At 50.1% G+C, this 20,596-nt stretch overlaps 1 protein-coding gene across 2 annotated transcripts in view; it reads right to left on the bottom strand.

Moving 5' to 3' along the window:
* LOC138282681 (neural-cadherin-like) overlaps positions 1 to 20,061 on the bottom strand; it is a 380,719-nt gene extending 360,658 nt beyond the window's left edge. For both annotated transcript variants that reach the window (XM_069220493.1, XM_069220494.1), the window contains exon 1: positions 18,538 to 20,061. In XM_069220493.1, the coding sequence (XP_069076594.1) occupies positions 18,538 to 18,889 (352 nt within the window). In that variant the 5' untranslated portion in view covers positions 18,890 to 20,061. The remainder of the gene's footprint in view (positions 1 to 18,537) is intronic.
* Between the last annotated feature and the right edge of the window lie 535 nt (positions 20,062 to 20,596).

The following is a 20,596-nucleotide window of genomic DNA, read 5'->3' as shown; positions in this document are numbered from 1 at the left end:
ACCTCCTAGACCCCTGCCAATCTGGATTTTGAGCTAACAACAGCACAGAGCCAGCCCTGATTGCAGCCACAGATGACATCAGAGCCCTCCAGGACCATGGAGAAACAGCATCCCCAGTGCTTAATTTGTGCTTGTTGTTTTCGGTGCTGAGCACCAGCACTTATTTTTGAGGGCCGGGGCTTATTCTTCTGCCTCAAGCATTTGCTGCGAGCAAAAGATACATATGGGAAAGACGGAGGAAGGGAAAAAACGAAAAAAGCCTCACAGAGGGAGAAAGTAGAAAGCTGCAGGAGTGAGCTGAAGGGATAGGGAGTGGCTTTATATGGATTGAAGAGGCCCGAGATGGCTTCAGGATTACGCCGTCTCAGTATTCTGTGTCGGACATTTAAGCCGCATGTTTAAGAGGAGGGCTTTAGGCACCGGCCCCTCCCGCCTCCCCCCTTCTCCTCACCGTCCTGTTTGCTTGAATTTCCCGCTGCTGTGTCCCCTGTGGCCACTCCCGCCTCCCCCCTTCTCCTCACCGTCCTGTTGGCTTGAATTTCCCACCGCTGCGCCCCCTGTGGCCCCTCCCGCCTCCCCCTTCTCCTAACCGTCCTGTTTGCTTGAATTTCCCGCTGCTGTGTCCCCTGTGGCCCCTCCCGCCTCCCCCCTTCTCCTCACCGTCCTGTTTGCTTGAATTTCCCACCGCTGCGCCCCCTTAGGCCCCTCCCACCTCCCCCTTCTCCTAACCGTCCTGTTTGCTTGAATTTCCCACCGCTGCGCCCCCTTAGGCCCCTCCCACCTCCCCCTTCTCCTAACCGTCCTGTTTGCTTGAATTTCCCGCCACTGCGCCCCCTGCGGCCCCTCCCGCCTCCCCCTTCTCCTAACCGTCCTGTTTGCTTGAATTTCCCGCTGCTGTGTCCCCTGTGGCCCCTCCCGCCTCCCCCCTTCTCCTAACCGTCCTGTTTGCTTGAATTTCCCGCCGCTGCGCCCCCTGCGGCCCCCCCCCTTCTCCTCACCGTCCTGTTTGCTTGAATTTCCCGCTGCTGCGCCCCCCTGCGGCCCCTCCCCCTAGCCCTCTCATTCGCAAAGCCCTCCCTCCTCCCAGCTGCCACTCCCACCCTCCCCTCCTCTTATGGCAGCCGCGGCACGGCCGCGCCAAAGGCAAGTCCGTCTGCGCCAAGACCGCGCCCAGCGCTAGTCCCCCTGGCCCTCTATGACACACCTACTCCCCCCTCACCCTCCACTCTCTCAACCCGGGCCCCCCCCCCCACATGCACCCCATCTAGCCCCACACACACTCATGGCCCCTTCACCTGCCACACCTGTCACTTCTCCTGCTCCTCATCCCTCACACCACACACCAACCATAGCGACCCCACCTTCAACAGACACAACACCCCAACACAAGACTCACACACCCTGCCCCCACCAACCAACCCCGCAGCACACCAGCCCAAAACCAGAACACACCCCGCAATAACACCCTCACACACCAACGCCACCCACCACAACCACCTCAACTGCCTGCTCCTCAACATCCGCTCCCTTCACAAACATGCCATAGAACTCTGGGACCTCATCACATCACACTCACCTGACATCGCCTTCCTCACGGAAACCTGGACCAACCCCTCCTCAGAACCCGACATAGCCATAGCCACCCCCAAGGGATACAAACTCCAACACAAAGACCGCCTCAACAGGCCAGGCGGTGGCATCGCCATCCTACACAGAGACACCATCAAAGTCACCACCAGCTCCCAAGACACTATCGACAACACTGAACACATGCACTTCCTCATCCACATTAACAAAAACTCCACCCTCAGAGATACACTAATCTACAGACCACCCGGACCACGCCCCGCCTTCTGCGACACCATCGCCGACAGCATCAGCTTGCACGCTCTCACCTCAACAGACTACATCATCCTCGGTGATTTCAACTTTCACTTAGAAAACCCACAAGACCACAACACTACCTCCCTCATATACAACCCCACCAACCTCGGACTCAAACAACTGGTCACCGCACCCACCCACTCAGCAGGACACACGCTCAACGCAATTTTCACCGCAAGCCAACACATAGCCTACACCCACACCACCGAACTCCTCTGGACTGACCACCACTGCATCCACTTCTCCTTCAACAACCCCCCACATACTACCATCAACACACCACACCCTACCGCATGTGGGACAAGATCCCCACAGAACGACTAAACTCCCAACTGGCCCATAACCCCACCCCACGCCAATGACCCCAACACAGGAGCACACAACCTCTCCAAATGGATCACTACCTGCGCAGACACATGAGCCCCCCTCAGAAAACACACCGCAACATCAAGGACGCCCCATGGTTCACCCCTGAACTCCAAGACTCCAAGCGCAAATGCCGCCAAGCTGAGAAAATATGGCGACTAGAACCTTCCACAACCAACTTCTCCACCCTCAAAACCACCATTCGCACCTATCAACAACTCATACGCACCGCCAAAAGAGATCACTACAAGACACGCCTTGACAATAACTCTCAAAACAGCAAAGAACTCTTCACCATCATCATCAATGAACTTGCCAAACTCAAAGCCAGCAACATAGACCCCACACACACACAGCCCCTATGTGACGCCCTTTCCAACCACTTCCTCAACAAAATTCTGGACATCCACAACAGCTTCATACCACACACACCCCTCACTCACCCAACCCAACCCCCACTCATGACCCCCCCCACCACACTCTCCACATGGACCCCACCACACACGAAGAAACCGAAAAAAACATGAACTCCATCCACTCCGGTTCCCCCTCCGACCCCTGCCCACACCGCATCTACAACAAAGCTAGCCCAACCATCGCCCCCATACTCTACAACATAATCAACTCCTCTTTCGACTCTGCCACCTACCCAGAACCCTGGAAGCATGCGGAAAACACTGCTCTCCTAAAAAAAAAAAAAAGATCCTCTCCAACTACCGCCCCATCTCCCTCCTCCCTTTCCCCGCCAAGGTTGCAGAGAAATTAATCAACACCCACCTATCCCACTTCCTCGAAGCAAACAACACTCTTGACCCCTCACAATCCGGGTTCCGCAAAAACCACAGCACGGAAACCGCCCTCATCGCATGCACTGACGACATCAGGACCAAAGTCGACAAAGGCGAGACCGTCGCACTCATCCTCCTAGACCTCTCCGCAGCCTTTGACACCGTCTGCCACCACACACTCCGCACACGCCTCCACAACATAGGAATTCGCCACAAAGCCTTAGACTGGCTCACCTCCTTCCTCACCGACCAGACCCAGAGAGTCCGCCTTCCGCCCTTCCACTCCAACACCACCAAGATCACCTGCGGAGTCCCCCAAGGGTCCTCCCTCAGCCCCACACTCTTCAACATCTACATGATCCCCTTAGCCAACATCCTCCGAGCACACGAAATCACTATCCTCTCCTATGCAGATGACACCCAACTCATCCTCTCCCTCACCCGCAACCCCACCACCGCCAAAACCAACCTACACGCCGCTCTCTTCGACACCGCCAACTGGATGACAACTAACCACCTCAAGCTCAACTCAAACAAAACCGAGATCATCATCTTCGGCCCCAACAAAACCACATGGGATGACTCCTGATGGCCCACCGCCCTAGGCCTCGCACCCACCCCCGCAAACCACGCACGCAACCTCGGCATCATCCTCGACCCCTCCCTCTCCATGACACAGCAAATCAATGCTCTAACCTCCTCCTGCTGCTTCCACACACTCCGCACTCTAAAAGAAATCCTTCAAATGGATTCCCCCAGAAACCAGAAAGACAGTCACCCACGCACTCATCAGCAGCAGACTGGACTACGGTAACGCCCTCTATGCTGGCACCAAACTCAAACGCAAACTCTAGAGAATCCAGAACACAGCCGCACGCCTCGTCCTTGGCCTCCCCCGCCACAAACGAATCTCATCACACCTCAAATCCCTTCACTGGCTCCCAATAGACAAGACAATCTCATTTAGGATCCTCATCCACGCACACAAATCCCTCCACAACACTGGCCCAACCTACCTCAACGAAAGAGTTAACTTCCACACTCCCACACGCAACCTCCGATCAGCCGACCTCGCCCTAGCCACAGTCCCCCGCATCCAACGCACCACCACAGAAGGCAGGTCTTTCTCCTACCTCGCCCCCAAAACCTGGAACTCCCTCCCCACTGACCTTCGCAAAACCAAAGACCTCCTGGTCTTCAGAAAGAACCTCAAGACATGGTTGTTCGATCAGTGAACCACCCTGCCCCCCCCCCCGTTTCCCCAGCGCCTTGAGACCCTCACGGATGAGTAGCGCGCTCTACAAATTTTTTGGATTGATTGTTTGATTTATTTATTTACAAATTAAGCACTGAGCATCCCTCGTTCTCCAGAACCTGTCGGCAGCGTTTGACACTGTCTCCCACCACATCCTGATCAACAGACGCTACCAAACTGAGATTCAAGAAAACATCCTCAAATGGATCACCTCGTACCTCATCAGCATAACTTAAAGGATCCGTCTCCCACCATTCACCTCAGAGGCCGAGAAGATTAGCTGTGGAGGCCCCAAGGATCGCCCCTCAGTCTGACCCTCTTCAACACCTACATGAACACCTGGCCATCACAGTCAGATCACACAGACTCAACATCATTTCCTATGCTGACGACACACAGCTCATCCTCTCACTGTCCAAAGATACCTCCACCACAAAAGCTAACTTCCATAGATGCATGATGAACATAACAGACTGAATGAAGGACAACTGTCTCAAACCCAATACATAAAACACGGAAGTCCTCATCTTTGGGAACAAAACCTCACCATGGACTGACAGATGGTGGCACGCAGAGCTCGGCACCCTACCCCCCACCCCAACAGACCACGCCTGCAACCTCAGCATCATTCTGGATAGCAAGCTATCCATGAAGAAACTAGTCACCACAGTCTCATCGGCCTGCTTCCATACTCTTTGCATGCTCCTGAAAATCTTCAGGTGGCTCCTAACAGACATCAGAAAGACAGTCATGCAGGCCCTCATCACCAGCAGACTGGAATACGGAAATACACTCTACATAGGAATCACAGCATGCCTCCTAAAGAGACTCCAGACAATCCAGAACTCAGCAGCAAGACTCCTACTCAATCTCTCCAGAAGGACGTACATCACACCCCATCTCAAGAAATTACACTGGGACCCGAATCAAAAAAGATGCCAGTTCAAGGTGCTGACCCACGTTTACAAGGCCCTGCACAACGAAAGACCAGCATACATCAAGAAACACCTGACCTTCCACCAACCAACCAGACTTCTCCAATCAGCTTCCCTCTCCCTCGCAGGCACCCCACGGATCTGTCAAGCCAACAGCGGAGGATGCTCCTTCTTACATCTGGCAGCCAAGGTTTGGAACAAGCTCCCCTGCACCTTAGGACCACACCGTCACTCCGGGGATTCAGAAGAGAACTAAAGACCTGGATGTTCAAAAGGTCATACCTCTACGCAGCAGAATACAGCTCCAGCACCTCAAGAGCCTCACGGGTGATTTGCTGCGCTCTATAAATGTTTGATTGATTGATTGATTCTATGGATATCAACAACCTTTGTGCTTTACTCCCCCGAGATCCCACTGCCATAACCCCCTAAATAAGTTTTAATTGCACTGTATTTGTCTATTTGTAAAAAGGAAACACCTAAAGATACAGTTTGAGTGATTCTCTGTGATTTATGCAAGTACATCAGGATACATTACATCTCATCATATATGTGGCAATACTCTGGGAATAATTACATTGCAGGTAAGTTTTGCTACATTGGGAGTCATTACTTTACAGTACTTAAAAATACATAAACATACCTAACCTCTTCCAAAATGAATAACCTTTTCCCTAATGTGTGTGTGTGTATATATATATATATATATATATATATATATATATATATATATATATATATACACACACACACACACACACACATTTGCTTGATTTTATTACACAAAATGAAGTGGAATAAAAGTCCATATTTCACAGTAAACAGTGAAATACTATAAATATTTCATGAATGCATGTGAAATAAAGATTTCATCATCATAATGACATCCCTCACACCACTCTGCAGAGCTTTACCAGGGCTACTAGATTTACACGACATGGAGGACCGAATTTACAGCAATTTTTTTTACAAAATTATGCAGCAAATATACCAATTATACATCACTTTCTCTGGATGTATTATTTTTATCTATTTGAGATAAAAACAATTGTGGAGAAATCTTCAAGTTTTGCAAATTATGTGGTAATTTATGTGGCAAATGCAGTAAATCTATAAGTATGTGGTAAACATCAGTTTGAGTTCTAAAAATACACATTTTCATCTCATAAACACATGGTTCAATGTTGGTGTGAATATATTAACTCACAAGCAAAATCATCTACTTTACTAGGCTGGGCTACACTCAGGAGAGCTACTTGCAGGTAGCTGGTGCGCTACCAGTAGTTCTTGGAGCTGTGAAAAACAGGAACTCCGCTACCCTGGATCACTCTAGCCTTCTCCCTCCTAAGCAATATTTTTAGCTGCCAACAATGCTCCAGTTTGATGGCAGCCTTAAGGTATGGGAAACGAATATAGGCTCATTGCTTTTCCCATGTCCTCGACCTTTTGGTAGTACATTGAATGCACCCACTGAAGAGCTATTAAGGAGCTTGCTGTGTACTGCTCAGTTTTGCTGTCATTGCAGTGGGGCATACAGTACCCAAAATGATTTCCTTATATTGCTGAAGTGATAAATGTAAACTCCCAAGCCTCCAGCTGAAGGTGGCTTTCATCTGAATTACTTCAGTTAGACACACAATTAAAGATGGCGGAAATAGCCTCGTTTCACAGTGAAAATATCAGGTTTGGAGGGACAGCTGCCTCTGTGCTTCTCCCTGCCCCCTCCAATTTGCGCTCGCCCTTGTGTATTCCCCATTATTTTCTCACCTCTATGATTGCCCATTGCCCGCTCCACATTGCTCAGTTTCTCCCATTTTCACCCCACCAGCGCCCCACTTTCCTTTTTCCACGCGCCTGCTTTGCTTCAGCCCCTCGTGTGCCCACTGTATTCGTTCAACTTCCATGAATTGCTTCCCCCGCTTCAAAAATAAAAAAAAACACTTCACAGATTCTATGTTAACTTTTAGTCACTGAGCCAAATAGGATCGATAACAACAAAGAAAAAAAAAAAAACGTCCAAGTAATTTTCTAGACGCACGCACACTGTGCAGCAACGGAGATGCCGTGGAGCACGGGTACAAACCACTGCCAAAGCCAACAGGTCCCAATGGCGAGACCTATTGGCTTTGCAATGCTTGTTCTGAACGTCGTTGGTGCTAGAAAGTCTGCTGCTGGCAGCACCTTCACTTTTCCTGCCAAGACACTGTCTGAGCACCGGTCCTCTTCACATCCCCTGGATGAGAGTGCTTAAGACATATCTGCAATCGTGTCTGTGTCTTAGTATACTGGCCGCGTGCCTTTCGGTCGTGTTACTTGTGCAGTGTCTGGAAGGTGGCACGATCAGGGCGATGGGACCTGAGGCTTTATGTACAAGTGCCAGACGCTCCTTGCTGCCCAGCCAGTGTGCCCCAAATGTTCCCTGTTCATGGATGAAAGGGCCACTCAGTGTCCATAACCTGTTTGGTCATGTCCATTTAGCCCAGGGGTCTTCAAACTGGGGGGGCAGGCCCCCTTAGGGGGCCTCAAGTGATCGGGGGGGCGGGGGGGGAAGAGGGGTGCCCAGCACTGGCCAAAAGGAGTAAAAGAAGGGGGAAATGTGCAGCAGTAAACCTCTCTGTAATTGGCCATCACTTACAGCTTTTGTAATTTATATCCAAGCTGGATGTTTGTGTCAAAAGAGAAGAGACTTCAAATATTCTTCAAAAACCCCATCTCAACTTCCAATAATCATGCTGTGGATGCTGTTACACGTTAGTAAGCCCTGCCTGACCAGAATAGTATGTTTTGCAAACATGTATTTAATCGCATTTTTAAAAAGATACCAGAACTTAACTGCAATGTTTAAATATGGCTAGACATATTAAAAAATATTTAGACCTTGCCAACTTAATAGAATAATTGTGGAAAATTCAGAGGGGAGGCGGTGATGTTTTTTTCCCACTGGGGTGGATGGAGGGGGGAGACATTAAAAAGTTTGAAGACCACTGATTTAGCCCAATGCTGATGCAGCTAACGTGTCAGGGTAAATTATGATGGTCGCTGCCTGTGGTTTTCACACATCCTGCAAAAAAATGAAAGCACTAGCTCATTTCAAGTGGCAGTGATGAGAGTCTACAAATGACCTGTTGCGTGGGACATGGCTATCGGACGTGCAGAGGATAGAGTGGTACCGCAGCACAGGGGAGCAAGGGGCCCTGGCATGCACTAGGTTTAAGACTGTCTTTCATTATCCGAGGGAGTAGACGTTTTTAGGGTCGAGCCTGCGAGTGCTTGCGCAAGACACTGTCATGTTCATTAAAGGGCTTGGAGCCCACCTGTGGATCACCATTTATTGGTTTGCGTGGCACTCTTTTTTGCAGCCTCGTCATTCGTCACGGCACGCCTGGCATAATTTTCATTCCTCTTTGTGGAGCAAGGGTCAAGCATTAATTAATTTCAACTTCATTAGGGCCCATCCGCTGCTCCAGACATGATCGAGATACTATTTTGTTCATTTTACCTTTCAGTGCCCAGCAAACAGAAGGTTTGGGACTGGCAAAAAGATGCCCAGCAGGACAAACAAAATTGCAAAGTTTTATGTTTTAAACCTAACTTTCTTCTATTTTAAGTCGTCTTTTCTCAGTTTCCACTCATGTTTTCTTTTTTTTTTTTTTGCTTATTGGCACTGTTGTCAAAAGATGACAACTTGTTTGAAACATGCGAGACCTATTGCATTGCAAATGCTTGTTAGGGCTTGGTTGTAGACATCTTTATCTGTTCGTAGGCAGACCTATTGTATCCACTACAAAATGCATGCTTAACGTGGGATTTGGATAAACCCCTTGCTCATGATTTAATGATTTTGTTGTCTCTCTTAGTTATTACTTATCTGCTCTTGATTAAATGGCTTTCCTTGCTAGTCTTGTGTTTGTCTTGCCGAGAAGCATTTTGGTATTATAGTGTTCTTTGAATGAGATGTTTCCTTCCACGGCATACTAGAAAGACTCTTTTTTCCTGTTTGTTTTTGGGCAAATCATGTAAGTGCATGTGTTTGCTTACAGACGCTCTCCCTGTTTATGAAGAGCTTCAAGCAGAGACGTGTTGCTTTGCCAGTAGTTGTCTTGTACCCATTGGGGTCCATGGGACCCTTGCTATGCCACTGCCTGTTGCAAACCTGAAATGTTAAAATTCCAAAAATGTACAGTGCTTTATCCACAGTCAAAGTACTGAAATAATTCTCTCCCAGAAAATCAGATCAAATTCCCAAAACGACAAACAATATAGGGTTCACTCAACCAGATTTAGACCTCTAATACACTACAAAGTATATAGAAATTAAGAAATGCATACACCAACCTTACTCCCTTAGTGTACTGGACAATAGAAGCCATCTAAAGGTTATAATAGGAGGCATAAAAATGAGAAAAGGCAGAGCTAAAAGCCAAAACGGAAAAAGAAAAACACATGGAAGAAAAAAGGACAAAGGAGAAAAAAAATGACAAAGATAGAGCAGGAAAAAGCAAGACACAAGGGGAGGGATGACAAAATAAATGAAGAAACAATTAAGAAACATGAGAAAAAAGCATAGACAGAAAAGTAATGTGAGAAAAAATGCAAAGGGTGATGAACAAATGAGAAGTGCAATGAAAGTGCAAAAGGTGCACATGAAGAAGCAGAGGGCATACAAAAGAAGAAACCGAAACTTACAGAGAGAACGGTAAAGAGGATTGAAACATTGAGCAAAAGAGCACAATAACAATAGGCACTGTCAATCAAGCGCTCTGCGTACATCATACTTTTTATTACAGTCAATTGCACAAAAAGAAAACGAAGCAGGTTGCTGCCTAAACGCAGCCGTCGTGTGATTGCAATGACATGCCCACTCAAAATAGGTAAACAGAGGAGCACCCATTGGACAGATAAGTATAAACGAGAGGCAAGGAGAAAATGGAAAGAAACACACGCTCTGCTATGCAAAGCCTGATTTTTAGGTCTGGCTTGACAGTAAACTTTTCCTCGACCTTAGGTGATTAACAGAAAAGGAACTTTAGGAACCGCTAAGGTGAAAATGGTTTTGCTTCGTCCACATTGTTGATATTCTTGAGTACAGATTTCGATTGGACAACAATTGCGCTTCCTCCTAAAAGGAGTGCGCGTATGGCTGTTTTTGCCTTCTTTAATGTGGAAAGAGATGTGTGGTCTCAGAGGTCCCCTCCAACTACAGTTGCGCCGAGGAATACATCTAGCTCTTCTCAATAGAAGGCAGTATCAAACTTGGCTACAGTTATTACTCTGGTTAGGGTGGCAGTATTTTTGGGTGGCGTGGGTGAGCTGTAACCAGGGGCATCCAGAGTGTTTTTTTAACTGTTCAAACAAGCAACGTGGAGTATATTTTCTTTGCTTGCAGTAGGGCCCATGGTGCTCTTGGCATACCACTGGCTATATTATGGGCACGATTTGATCGTCTAGCAGAAACGGGAATCACGAGGCGCTAGAAAGGCAATGTGGTGTTTTACTCCTGTGCCAGCATTGTGGTTCCGAAAGCCCCCACATGGCACTGGAGAAAACGACCCAGAAACTGCATTTTGCGCTTCGAACAGAACGTGAGGTTTTGATGAGAGGGTTTAAAGACGCTGCTACACTGGCAGAGGCCTTGTGTTTATTTTATTGAAACATTTCAGGTTTTTATAATGATGCATCTAGAGAGCCGACGCTCTACTGAGCTTCTTGTCAGAACATATATGCTGTAAAACGACGAGACTGCACTTTGAATAAAAAAAAAGTTTTTGCGAAAAAAATATTCACGTGTTGGCCTCCATGTCACTCCTCCGAGTGCGGTGGGATTACTAAAATGAATGGCTGAGCTCGCTGCTGCAGGAATAGGTCAGTGATTTATTGGTACTAAGCAGTGTTGGTCCAGCCATGTGAACCTGCCCCTGTACAAATGATCGAGCCAGTGTCACCTATGGACCAAATATGGAGCTGTTTTCAAAATACATGACTCAGAGCTACAATAAACATCTTCGGTAACAACTAACGAGACTGCCCCATTCGTGACGGAATACAGACTACGACGGTACTCTCTATTCGAGTGAAAAGCCACCTAAATTGATTGATTGGCAATAGTACCACCTGATGCTGAAGAAATACTGGGCCCGCTTAGGCCTTGTTTCCAAGACATACGTCGACAGATCAGGCAGGATGTAACTGTCTGGTACTTTCTGGGCATTGGAGCTGCGTGCAAACTATTCCCAGTGGCCAAAGACAAAGCTTGAAGGCACCCACAGTGAACATCACTGTACCACACGCCAACCTGCCTGCAAGAGCCTTCTATGGACAGGAGCACCCTCCAGGAACAGAGAGCCTTCAGACACTCAATATTTATTAGCAGACCTCTGCAGAGGACTGCAGCTCACTAAACAGAGGGCCATCGCTCCAGCCCCCTTTGCCTCCTCCTGATCTGACATCAAGTTGGGCCTACCACCCATGCCCCTGGGCTTTAAAAGCACCACTGATCACACTTTGGAGGCCTCCCACATACTCTTTTGAGGCTGTGCAAGAATCCAACAAATGGGGCCTCCAGTGCTCCCATATTCCGAGCTTATCCTGCTGCCAACAATTGAGGTTTTTTTTGGGAGGGGGGGGGTGTATGCTGAAAATGAAAGAGTGATTCCCTTTTAAAGTACTATATACATCTTTGATGTAGAAATACCATCTCCTGGATAACTTCTTTGAAACGAAGATTGACAAGATCAATCAATACTGGCCCATCGTTTTCAATAATAATATGAGCAGGCTGCACTGTCATCCTGTCCATCGAGGATCTCTCCAACCTCCTCAACTTACTGAAACCACATAATATGAAGGAAACATCACCCCACGATCAATAATTTAGGTTTTTTGTGACACACCAAACCCATTTCTCAACATAAGTGTGTCTCTCATTCAAGGCATCCTTCCTAAGCCTCTCAAGGTGGAACAAATCCTGACCATGGAAAAAGCACACATGGCAGCTGACAACCCGGCTGATGGCTGATCACACCTTCTTCTTTCATTCTTGATTAAAATTATCAAAAAGGCTGCTGACACTCAACTCTCTTGCAAATCAATTACGTCACTGTATCCTATGTGTACCTGTCTGGGATTCAGGTCCATTGGAGGAAAGAAACTGCCACCCTATCCACAATCAGGGTCTCAATAACAATCACTGGCATTTGAAAGCAGAGCTCCCTATTGTGCTGGATCTTTTCAACACCATTGATCCAACTGGATGGACTCCATGCTGGTTGCCTGCAGAGCCCCCCAAGGATCCAGCCTATCTCCAGTATCCTTCAACCTCTGGATATCTTCCTGGTTGACAAAAAACATCAAGATCTATCAGTATGACGTAAACATCTACCTCTTCCTAAAACTCACATCAGGAAATACTTCACTCAGTTCAAAGATTATCTGATCACCACCCAAGCCTGGATGTCCAAATCATACCTGCAGCTCAACCCCTTGAAAACTACATTTGTGCTAAATAGAAGCAGAAACCAACAGGAGCATATGCAGGAATAACACTCGATGATGTATTTTGTTGCCTTCACCCCTACAACGATCAACTGCATCATATCTTTAGGATTCCACATCAACACCACGCTCAGATTCGAAGCTCACAACTCACAAATAGCCTGACATCAACTCATCAGACTCCTCATAGTCAAAGCTTTTTGTCCTGAAGCAGACTTCTGAACAGTCAAACAAGCACTGGCTCTGTCTCACAATGATAAGGACAACACACTACTTGCTGGTATCCCTGAATCAAATCTGATACCCCTTGAAGTGCTTTGCTAATCTGCTTCCCAACTGATCACAGTTCTAATGAGCTTTGACAGAATCTCTTTGACACTTAAAGAACTTGAGTGGCTCCTTCTCTCGGATCACATCATCATAAAAGGCTGATGCACCTTCTTCAAAGAGGTAAGCCAAGCATTTCCCTACATCTGGCAAGCAATAGCAGGGTCTGCAGCGGGCTAAAGGAGGCCTCTTCAGCACAGTTCTCTGTCCTCGAGGCTCCTGCATGAGTCCGGGGGGGCCCCTCCAGTTTTGTTACACCACGGCTACACTCCTACAGCCTGGAACTCCCTTCCTACCTATTTCTTGAAACCTCCCTCACTTGAGATCTTCAGGAAGTAAACAAAGACTTTGACTGCTTGATCAAACTAATCCAGAGAGCCAAGGAGGATTTGATAGCTAAACTTTCAAACTCAGTGTCTGACCTAAAGGCAAGCAGAGAATACTCTGTCTCGCCTTTGTAAAGCTGAACAGATGGGAAGCATGAAAGATGGGAAGCCCTGTTTGAGGACTTGTCTGAGGAGGTTATGGGGTTGCAGTGATTTTCGAGATTAGGCCTGTTGGGCCAAAAGCCTTCCAGGAGAACTGTTGGAAGCTGAGAGAGTAAATAGTATTAGGTGGTGGTTGTGCTGGTTTGTTGTGCTGAAGGAATTAATATTGGAGCCAATGGCTGCGATCCGGCCCTGCAACACGCGAGGTAAGCTCTGCCAATTCTCATTACACCAAGGTTTGAATTGTATTGGGGTTCTAGTTATGCCACAGTTATGATTACATAAAACACAACAAGAGAGTTATGGGAGTAATATCATCCCACACATACTCCCAAGATAAATCTACATATCCATAAAGTATCAAGATTTATTTCAGCACTCCCTCTTGTTCCTTTAACAAAGAGGTTGAGTCCGCCCAGGTAGTACCATCTTACCTGGGTGGAGCTAGGTGGTCAAATGATGAAGCATGACACTATTATGTGTGTGAGACCACCTAGTCCGTAAAAGGAACTCCCCTTTGTTTAAAACAGCCACCCTTATAGAGACACTCAATACACACTTCCCATAGCACAAACCCACACCTATCCGGCATCAATAACTGAGAGTACACTGACCCAGTCTCACCCTTTACTACCCCACACTTTCAGTGGTTTACAGTTATGATTACACCTCTGCTCTAATCATCCCAGGCCACTGATCAAAACAAGGTTCTGGTTTACGTCACACTTGAGATTATGGCAGCGTCTGATATTACCAGGGATTTCAAAGAGCAGTGCCCAATGTCAGAGCATGGCAGGGATCAGATTGCAGCACATCAGAGCTGCTATTTCTGATCATACCAGTCTCTGAGTGTGCCAGGGATGTATAGGCACATACTGGTTGCTACTAGGGATTGCTGATGCCAGTGATCTGATAATGGCAGGAGCAGAGTATGCCAATACGGTTTTTGAAGAGGACCCTTGGAGCCAAGTTCTAGTGGCGCCTGTTCTGAATTGATCTGAGACAGGGAACATGTTTATTGTACAGTGTGGTGCTGTTTCACAGACCATGGCCGTAAATAAATCAACAGCACACCCTCAAGGCCTCTTGGCTAAGTTGCCACCTGACGACCAAGACAACATCCACTCCAGTTTTTCCATTTTGGTACGTTGTGTTATCTTGGGCACAGTACTTGATCTCGTGCCACGGGTACTTTTTGTATTAATGTTGTGAGTACTTACCACTGGTGTGCAGCCGCACAGGAGTGCAATAAATGGCCTAATTGGTACAAAAAAGGATCGCCCAAATCTGAAAATCTCTACACCAAAGGCACATTGAACTCAAAATTAATGAATATGTGTTTGCATTTGACAAACAGATGAACTCTCACCTGACACCAGACAAACTTATATGATTTCTACACGTAGGTCAAGTTGTTCTGCTAAATCTACATTGCTGAAGCTGTCACATTTTGCTGTCAAATCCTTTATTTATCCTTGACTAGGAGAAATAATAGTGTGGCCTTTAGTTGCACGATAGGCAGCAACGGTGCTAGGATTATGGTCCCAAAAGGCAAAAAAGGCAACAATTTTCCACCCTTTGGTGGCTCCTGCTGGCGGCCTATAAGGTGGCTGCCATAACACCACACATTAGTACAAGCCAGCCCTAGGGATAGACTGCTTGTAAGGCTTTCTAAGTTGACAATAGTTTTATGATATATTTTATTTTATAACAAGGAAGCACTGACCTTGCAGACGTTGTTTTGAAGACCTCTTGCTGCTCATGCTTGGGCTCGAGTGAACGAGAATGATGCTCACGAAGACAAGCAATATTTTATCCAGCTGAGAAGAAGTATAGTCTCCGCAGTGCTTTCAGAGATGAGGCTTGCTAGTAGGGGCTGCTAGTATTGGCTGGAGAAAGCACTTGCACTCTCTTGATAAAGCAGTTTCAAGGTGTTACGAGGCCTTCTCTCAGTTAAGAAATCCTCCTGGCCAGACAGGATCCATTCACCAGTCCAGCTCCCAGAGCCAAGTCTAGCTGAACTTGTCGGATCTGTCACTAACCCTGTGTGCCAGCAATACCTGTGCCCAAATTCCCAGGCATCCCTTGTCACATTTTTCTGCAGTAAAACCTTGAACAGACTTTCAGGAGAAGGCCTGTGACTGCCAAAGGGCTGCCCTTGCTAAACTCCTACATCTGCTGTTCCTGGGGCTTGGTCTCATCCCAGTCCACAGCTCCTCCTTGACCATTGGCCACTCCTGAAGATGGTCCTCATCACAGTCCCCATCCCCTTTTTGACTATCGGCCGATCCTGGGGATGGGTTTTATCCCTGGACACAAACCATTTTCAAACATCGGCCGCTCCGAGGATGGGTCTCATCCATGGACCCAACCCCTCTCTGACCATCTGCCGCTCCTGAGGATGGGTCTCATCTTTGGTCCCAACCCCTTTTCAACCACTGGCTGCTCCTGGGGATGGAAGTCATCCCAAGTTCACAACCGTTCTTCGACCAGCGGCCGCTCCTGAGGATGGGTCTCATCTTAGGTACCAACCCCTTTTCAACCACTGGCTGCTCCCGGGGATAGACCTGATCCCAGTCCACAACCCCTCTTCGACCATTGGCCGCTCCTGAGGATGGGCCTCATCCCTGGACCCAACCCCTCTTCGACCATCGGCCGCTCCTGAGGAAGAGTCTCATCCTTGTTCCCAACCTCTTTTCAACCACTGGCTGCTCGTAGGGATGGACCTCATCCCAGTCTACAACCCCTCTTTGACCACCAGCCGCTCCAGAAGAGGATGGGCCTCTTCTCAGTCCCCCAACTCCCCTTGAGTATCAGCTCCCGCTTCAGGCTGTTTGTTGTGTTCCTTGGTGCGGCCACATCGTGTGAGTGCTTAAAGAAAACCCCAATCAGAATCCCGGTACCGTCTTGCTCCCTGGGGGGAATGGGAATGTCCCCTGCATGATGTTTAGCCGTACCCCTGCCCAGCTGCTACAGTCATGACCGCTGCCCTGCATGCCTGGACTGCATACAGCTGTGATCCAGTTTTTATTTTTGTTTGTTTTTTTATTTATGGTCATGTCACACGCTTATCCCATGTATGCATTAACCTGGACAAGGTTTTTTGTCGAGCTCGGTTTTCGACCACGTCATGTTCCTCAGTTGCAACGTAGGTAGCTCTGGTCGTTAGGCACATCCCCTCCCCATTATGTCACTGCCCCACTTTCCTAGCAGAGCTGAGTTCTGGGCGCTACGAATAACTATGAGAACTGCAACTCAGTCTACGGGCCTTCCGGGCGGGCTAACAGTCGAGCTGCAGCCTGCCCACAACGCTGCTGTCTGCCTTAAGCCGGAAACACTCTGAGCGCCTCCCCCCCCCCCCTAGCACATCACACACACCTTTTCCACCGCCCTCATCCCCGCCAACTTCGAGAAAGCGCTCGCGCCTTTCCTCTTCGATGCTCCTTCGGAAACGTGCGCTGTCCAGCGCTTAGAAACCTTCCGGATCACAGCGCGCTATTCCTATGCGGAAAGCGGTCAGTAGTAGTTGATGGTAGCTCAGTAGGTGGGAGCCTGGGCTGCTCATGACAAAACGTCCTGAGTGTTCGGGGCAAAATGATGCAGGGATCAAACAGTGACCCAAACGTAATGAGACAAAAGTCGGCGCAAGATTACTTTGGCGGCTACATATCTAGCATGTGTGACAGTGAAATAGTTATGAAGCGGGACGGAGGCGAGGCACCACTTAGTCTCAGAGTAGTTGCCCCGTGCCATGTGGTGATGCCGAGATAGTTTGCATGTAGGGCTTCAACTTCTTCCGGAAGCACCACAAAGGCCGGTGCAGCCCCGTGGAACAAGGAGAAACGACCGCACTTCCAGGTAAAGTCATTTCGAAGTGTTATTACACAGCACTTTAGAGGGAGGCTCCCAACTCAGCCCTTTTCTCAACACCAGAAGTAAAAGACGAAGTATTGTCTTGATTCGCTAAGAAACGCATGCATTGTTGCCAGGTGTTACCGGGATTCACTGGTGGCGGTGGGCAGGGACACACCGGGACGCTGTCCCGGCCCCGAGGCGCTGCCCGAAGCGGCGTCCCGGCCGTGTCCGGCGTGCTGCCATACACCGGCTCCCGGGCAGCGCTGTGATGCGCGGAGCACCCGCTCCGGGGAAGATCCGCGCCAGAATCCCGAGGTCACATCCCCCGCTCCGACCCACAAGCTCCTGAGAGCGCGGACCACACCCAGGCGGGCTGGGGACGCACCTCCGAGGAGGGTGGACAGGTGTGTGGCCTCGTCCTAAAGTCGGCGCTATTGCCTTCAGGGCGGGTGATGTGTTACTGTAGACGAGGGGTATGCACGAGGAAGGTAGATCCGAATGTTTGGGTTTTCTTCGTCGTTTTAAATTATAATGCGCAAAACTACGTTGTTTTACCCCATATCGGTTGGACCTGCCCGGCTTTCAGTGGTAGGTACATGGATGTGTTGGTACCCTCCGGGTGCTCGGAGACACCCCGTGTGACGCGGCCCTCTCCTCGAGGGGGGTCCTTCTATTGGCCTCTTCTCTGTAAATTACTTCTCCGTGGCCTACACCCCACCCTCGCCCCACGTCCCCCTCACACCGCCGATACTGTTGTTACCACTCTTCCGCATCTCTCTCCCTGGTGTGGCCAGACACCCCAACCCCCCAAACGACCCCCTGGTGTGTCTCAGCATTTGACCGTCTGTAGAGGTCCAGTCCCGTGTCTTCAGTGCTCAAGGTTCTTTGTACCCCGTATATTCCCTTGTGTGGCAGCGTCTCCTCCTCTTCTATCCTTAAGTGGTCCACTCCCCTCCGCCCTTGGGGTGTTTCACACCTGACCCCCTGCTGCGGTCCAGTCCCTGCGCCTGTGTATTCACTGCGCAAAGCTCCTTGAACACTGTAGCGCCTTGGCGTGGTCCACCGCTCCCCACTCCACCCACTATCGCGGTCCAGTCTCACCCCCTTGGTGCCCCTCAGCATCACTATGCCCCCCCCCCCCTCCTTACCTTGCTCCAGGCTCTGCACCTTCACCAGCACCTGGGTCTGGCCGCCCTGCAGCCGACGGGTCAGGTAGACGCGCCCAGAGCCACTCTCGATGCGCACGGGCGGCTCCGGGGGTCCTCTGATTTCGAACCACCTCCGTGGGTAGCGCAGGTCGGGCACTGTGAAGATGGTCTCCCCGAGGGCGCCCCCCGCCGCCGGCACCCGCACCGTGTGAGAGCAGGAGGACGAGACCGAAGAGAAGGTGGACAGCCGGGCGGGGGGCGTGCGCCGGGTCCGCCGGGATGCTACAGGGTGGCCCGCTAGGGCCATCAGGAAAAGCAGCGGAGCCACCCCGCAGCGAGTCTGCAGCCGCATCCTGTGGTTCGTGCCCTGGCCCGAAACTGTAGCCACCGGCACGCGGAGGGGGTCTCTGCTGCCCTGTGCAGATCTGGAGAAGGGATCAAGGAATACCAGGGTCTGCAGCAGTCCCCGACCTGAGAGCTTCCAGAGACCGCAGCCCCTGGTCCAGCTCAGAAGCGCTCACAGTTTAGAGAAGTCCCCCAGACGAGACAGGGGTCACAGTAGAATCTGACCCACGATCCCCCAGAGAGAGAGTAGTCGCCCTCCAAATCTAAGCCGCAGTCTCTGCAGCAGCCGTGGCGCAGGAGTATGCCGGGTCCGAGCCCCCAACTCACAAATCAAAGAATCCCGGAGCCTGCAGACTACACCGGCCCGGGGGGTCCCGAAACAGCATCTGCCCTGTTTCTACGGACGTCACGGGCTCCTCGGTACGACAGCAGCTCCCTGTCCCCTCAGCCGAGAACACAGGAAGCCTGCAGAGTTCGCTGGTCCGGACCCCCGGGTACAGCCGAAGCCCCTGTGTTCCGGGGGTGGGGTCTCAGGGCTCGCTGAGTCCTCAGGTACAGCAGCAGCACCTGTGACCCGAATGCAGGGGTCTCACAGCCGCAGAGTCCTTAGGTGTAGCAGCAACCCCTGTGATACTGGTGCAGTTGTCTCAGTGCCCGCAGTCCTCAGGTACAGCAGTAGCCCCTGTGATCCTGGTGCAGGGGTCTCACAGTCTGCGGAGTCCTCAGGTACAGTGTCAGTTCCTGATGTAAAACTCGCCACAAAAAATCCCGATGCGGATCCTCTAATCCGTGCTGATCCCCTATTCTCCTGATCCGGACTCTGGTCAGCACTGCATCCTTAGTCCAGAGTCCTGGGTACACCGCACCCCTATTTTCCAGATCCGGAGCCTCTTGCCTCTCCAGCTGCTCCCGGCGCAGCAACAGTCTCTATCCCGACCCTTGGGTTCGGAGCACAGCCCACAGTAGCCCTCAAGTGCGGGAACACGGTCTGCAGTCGCCGGCAGCAGCCCCTAATCCAGGGATTCCCAAAAGCTGGAATGAGCCCCAGGTCGCCCGAGCCTGCCCTGCATCAGCCTCTCTGCCCGTCTCTGTCAGCGCGCTCAGGACCAGCCCTGGCTCTGCGCTCCAACACTGCCACCACGTGCAGCGCGGTGCGCCCCTCTCCCTCACAGCATCAATGCCCCTCCCCTGGGATGGAAATCCATCAACTTTCTGAAGGTGGAGCCGTGTGGGGTGGGAGGGCCGAGCCGCGGGCCGGGGTCCCTTGCCCGCTCCGCGCCTGCTGTTGGAGCTACGGAGGCGACCCCAGGTTTCTCAAGGGACACCGTGCGTCGCAGGGCAGAGGGAAGCAGAGGGTCCGCACCCCGGGAGCCTTGTCTCGAGGGTCATGGTCTCGAGGCTCACAGACCACTGTGCCCGCGAGCCACGGTGCGGTTCAACTTGAGCCCAGAACTGTCTCGTGATGTTTAACTGCGCGCTAAAACCAAATCACTCAACCACGAACGGCATAATTGTTTCTTTTTGAGTCCCTGCAAGGCAGTAGCCAGGACATTAAAGTAACAACCCCCTCCCCCAAAACACACATACACACTTTAAACCAAGCACACATGTACAAGACTACACATATAAAATTAGCTATGGCTTGATCTCCCACCCAGCACCCCCAACACGCCCCACCCACCTCTCTCTGCTCCCTACTCGTCTCTCAGCTGGG

This window comes from Pleurodeles waltl, chromosome 2_2, assembly GCF_031143425.1.
Source record: "Pleurodeles waltl isolate 20211129_DDA chromosome 2_2, aPleWal1.hap1.20221129, whole genome shotgun sequence".
In the NCBI taxonomy this organism is placed as follows: domain Eukaryota; kingdom Metazoa; phylum Chordata; class Amphibia; order Caudata; family Salamandridae; genus Pleurodeles; species Pleurodeles waltl.
The sequence above is the reverse complement of the archived record's forward strand: the minus strand, read 5'-3'. Positions and strand labels throughout refer to the sequence as shown.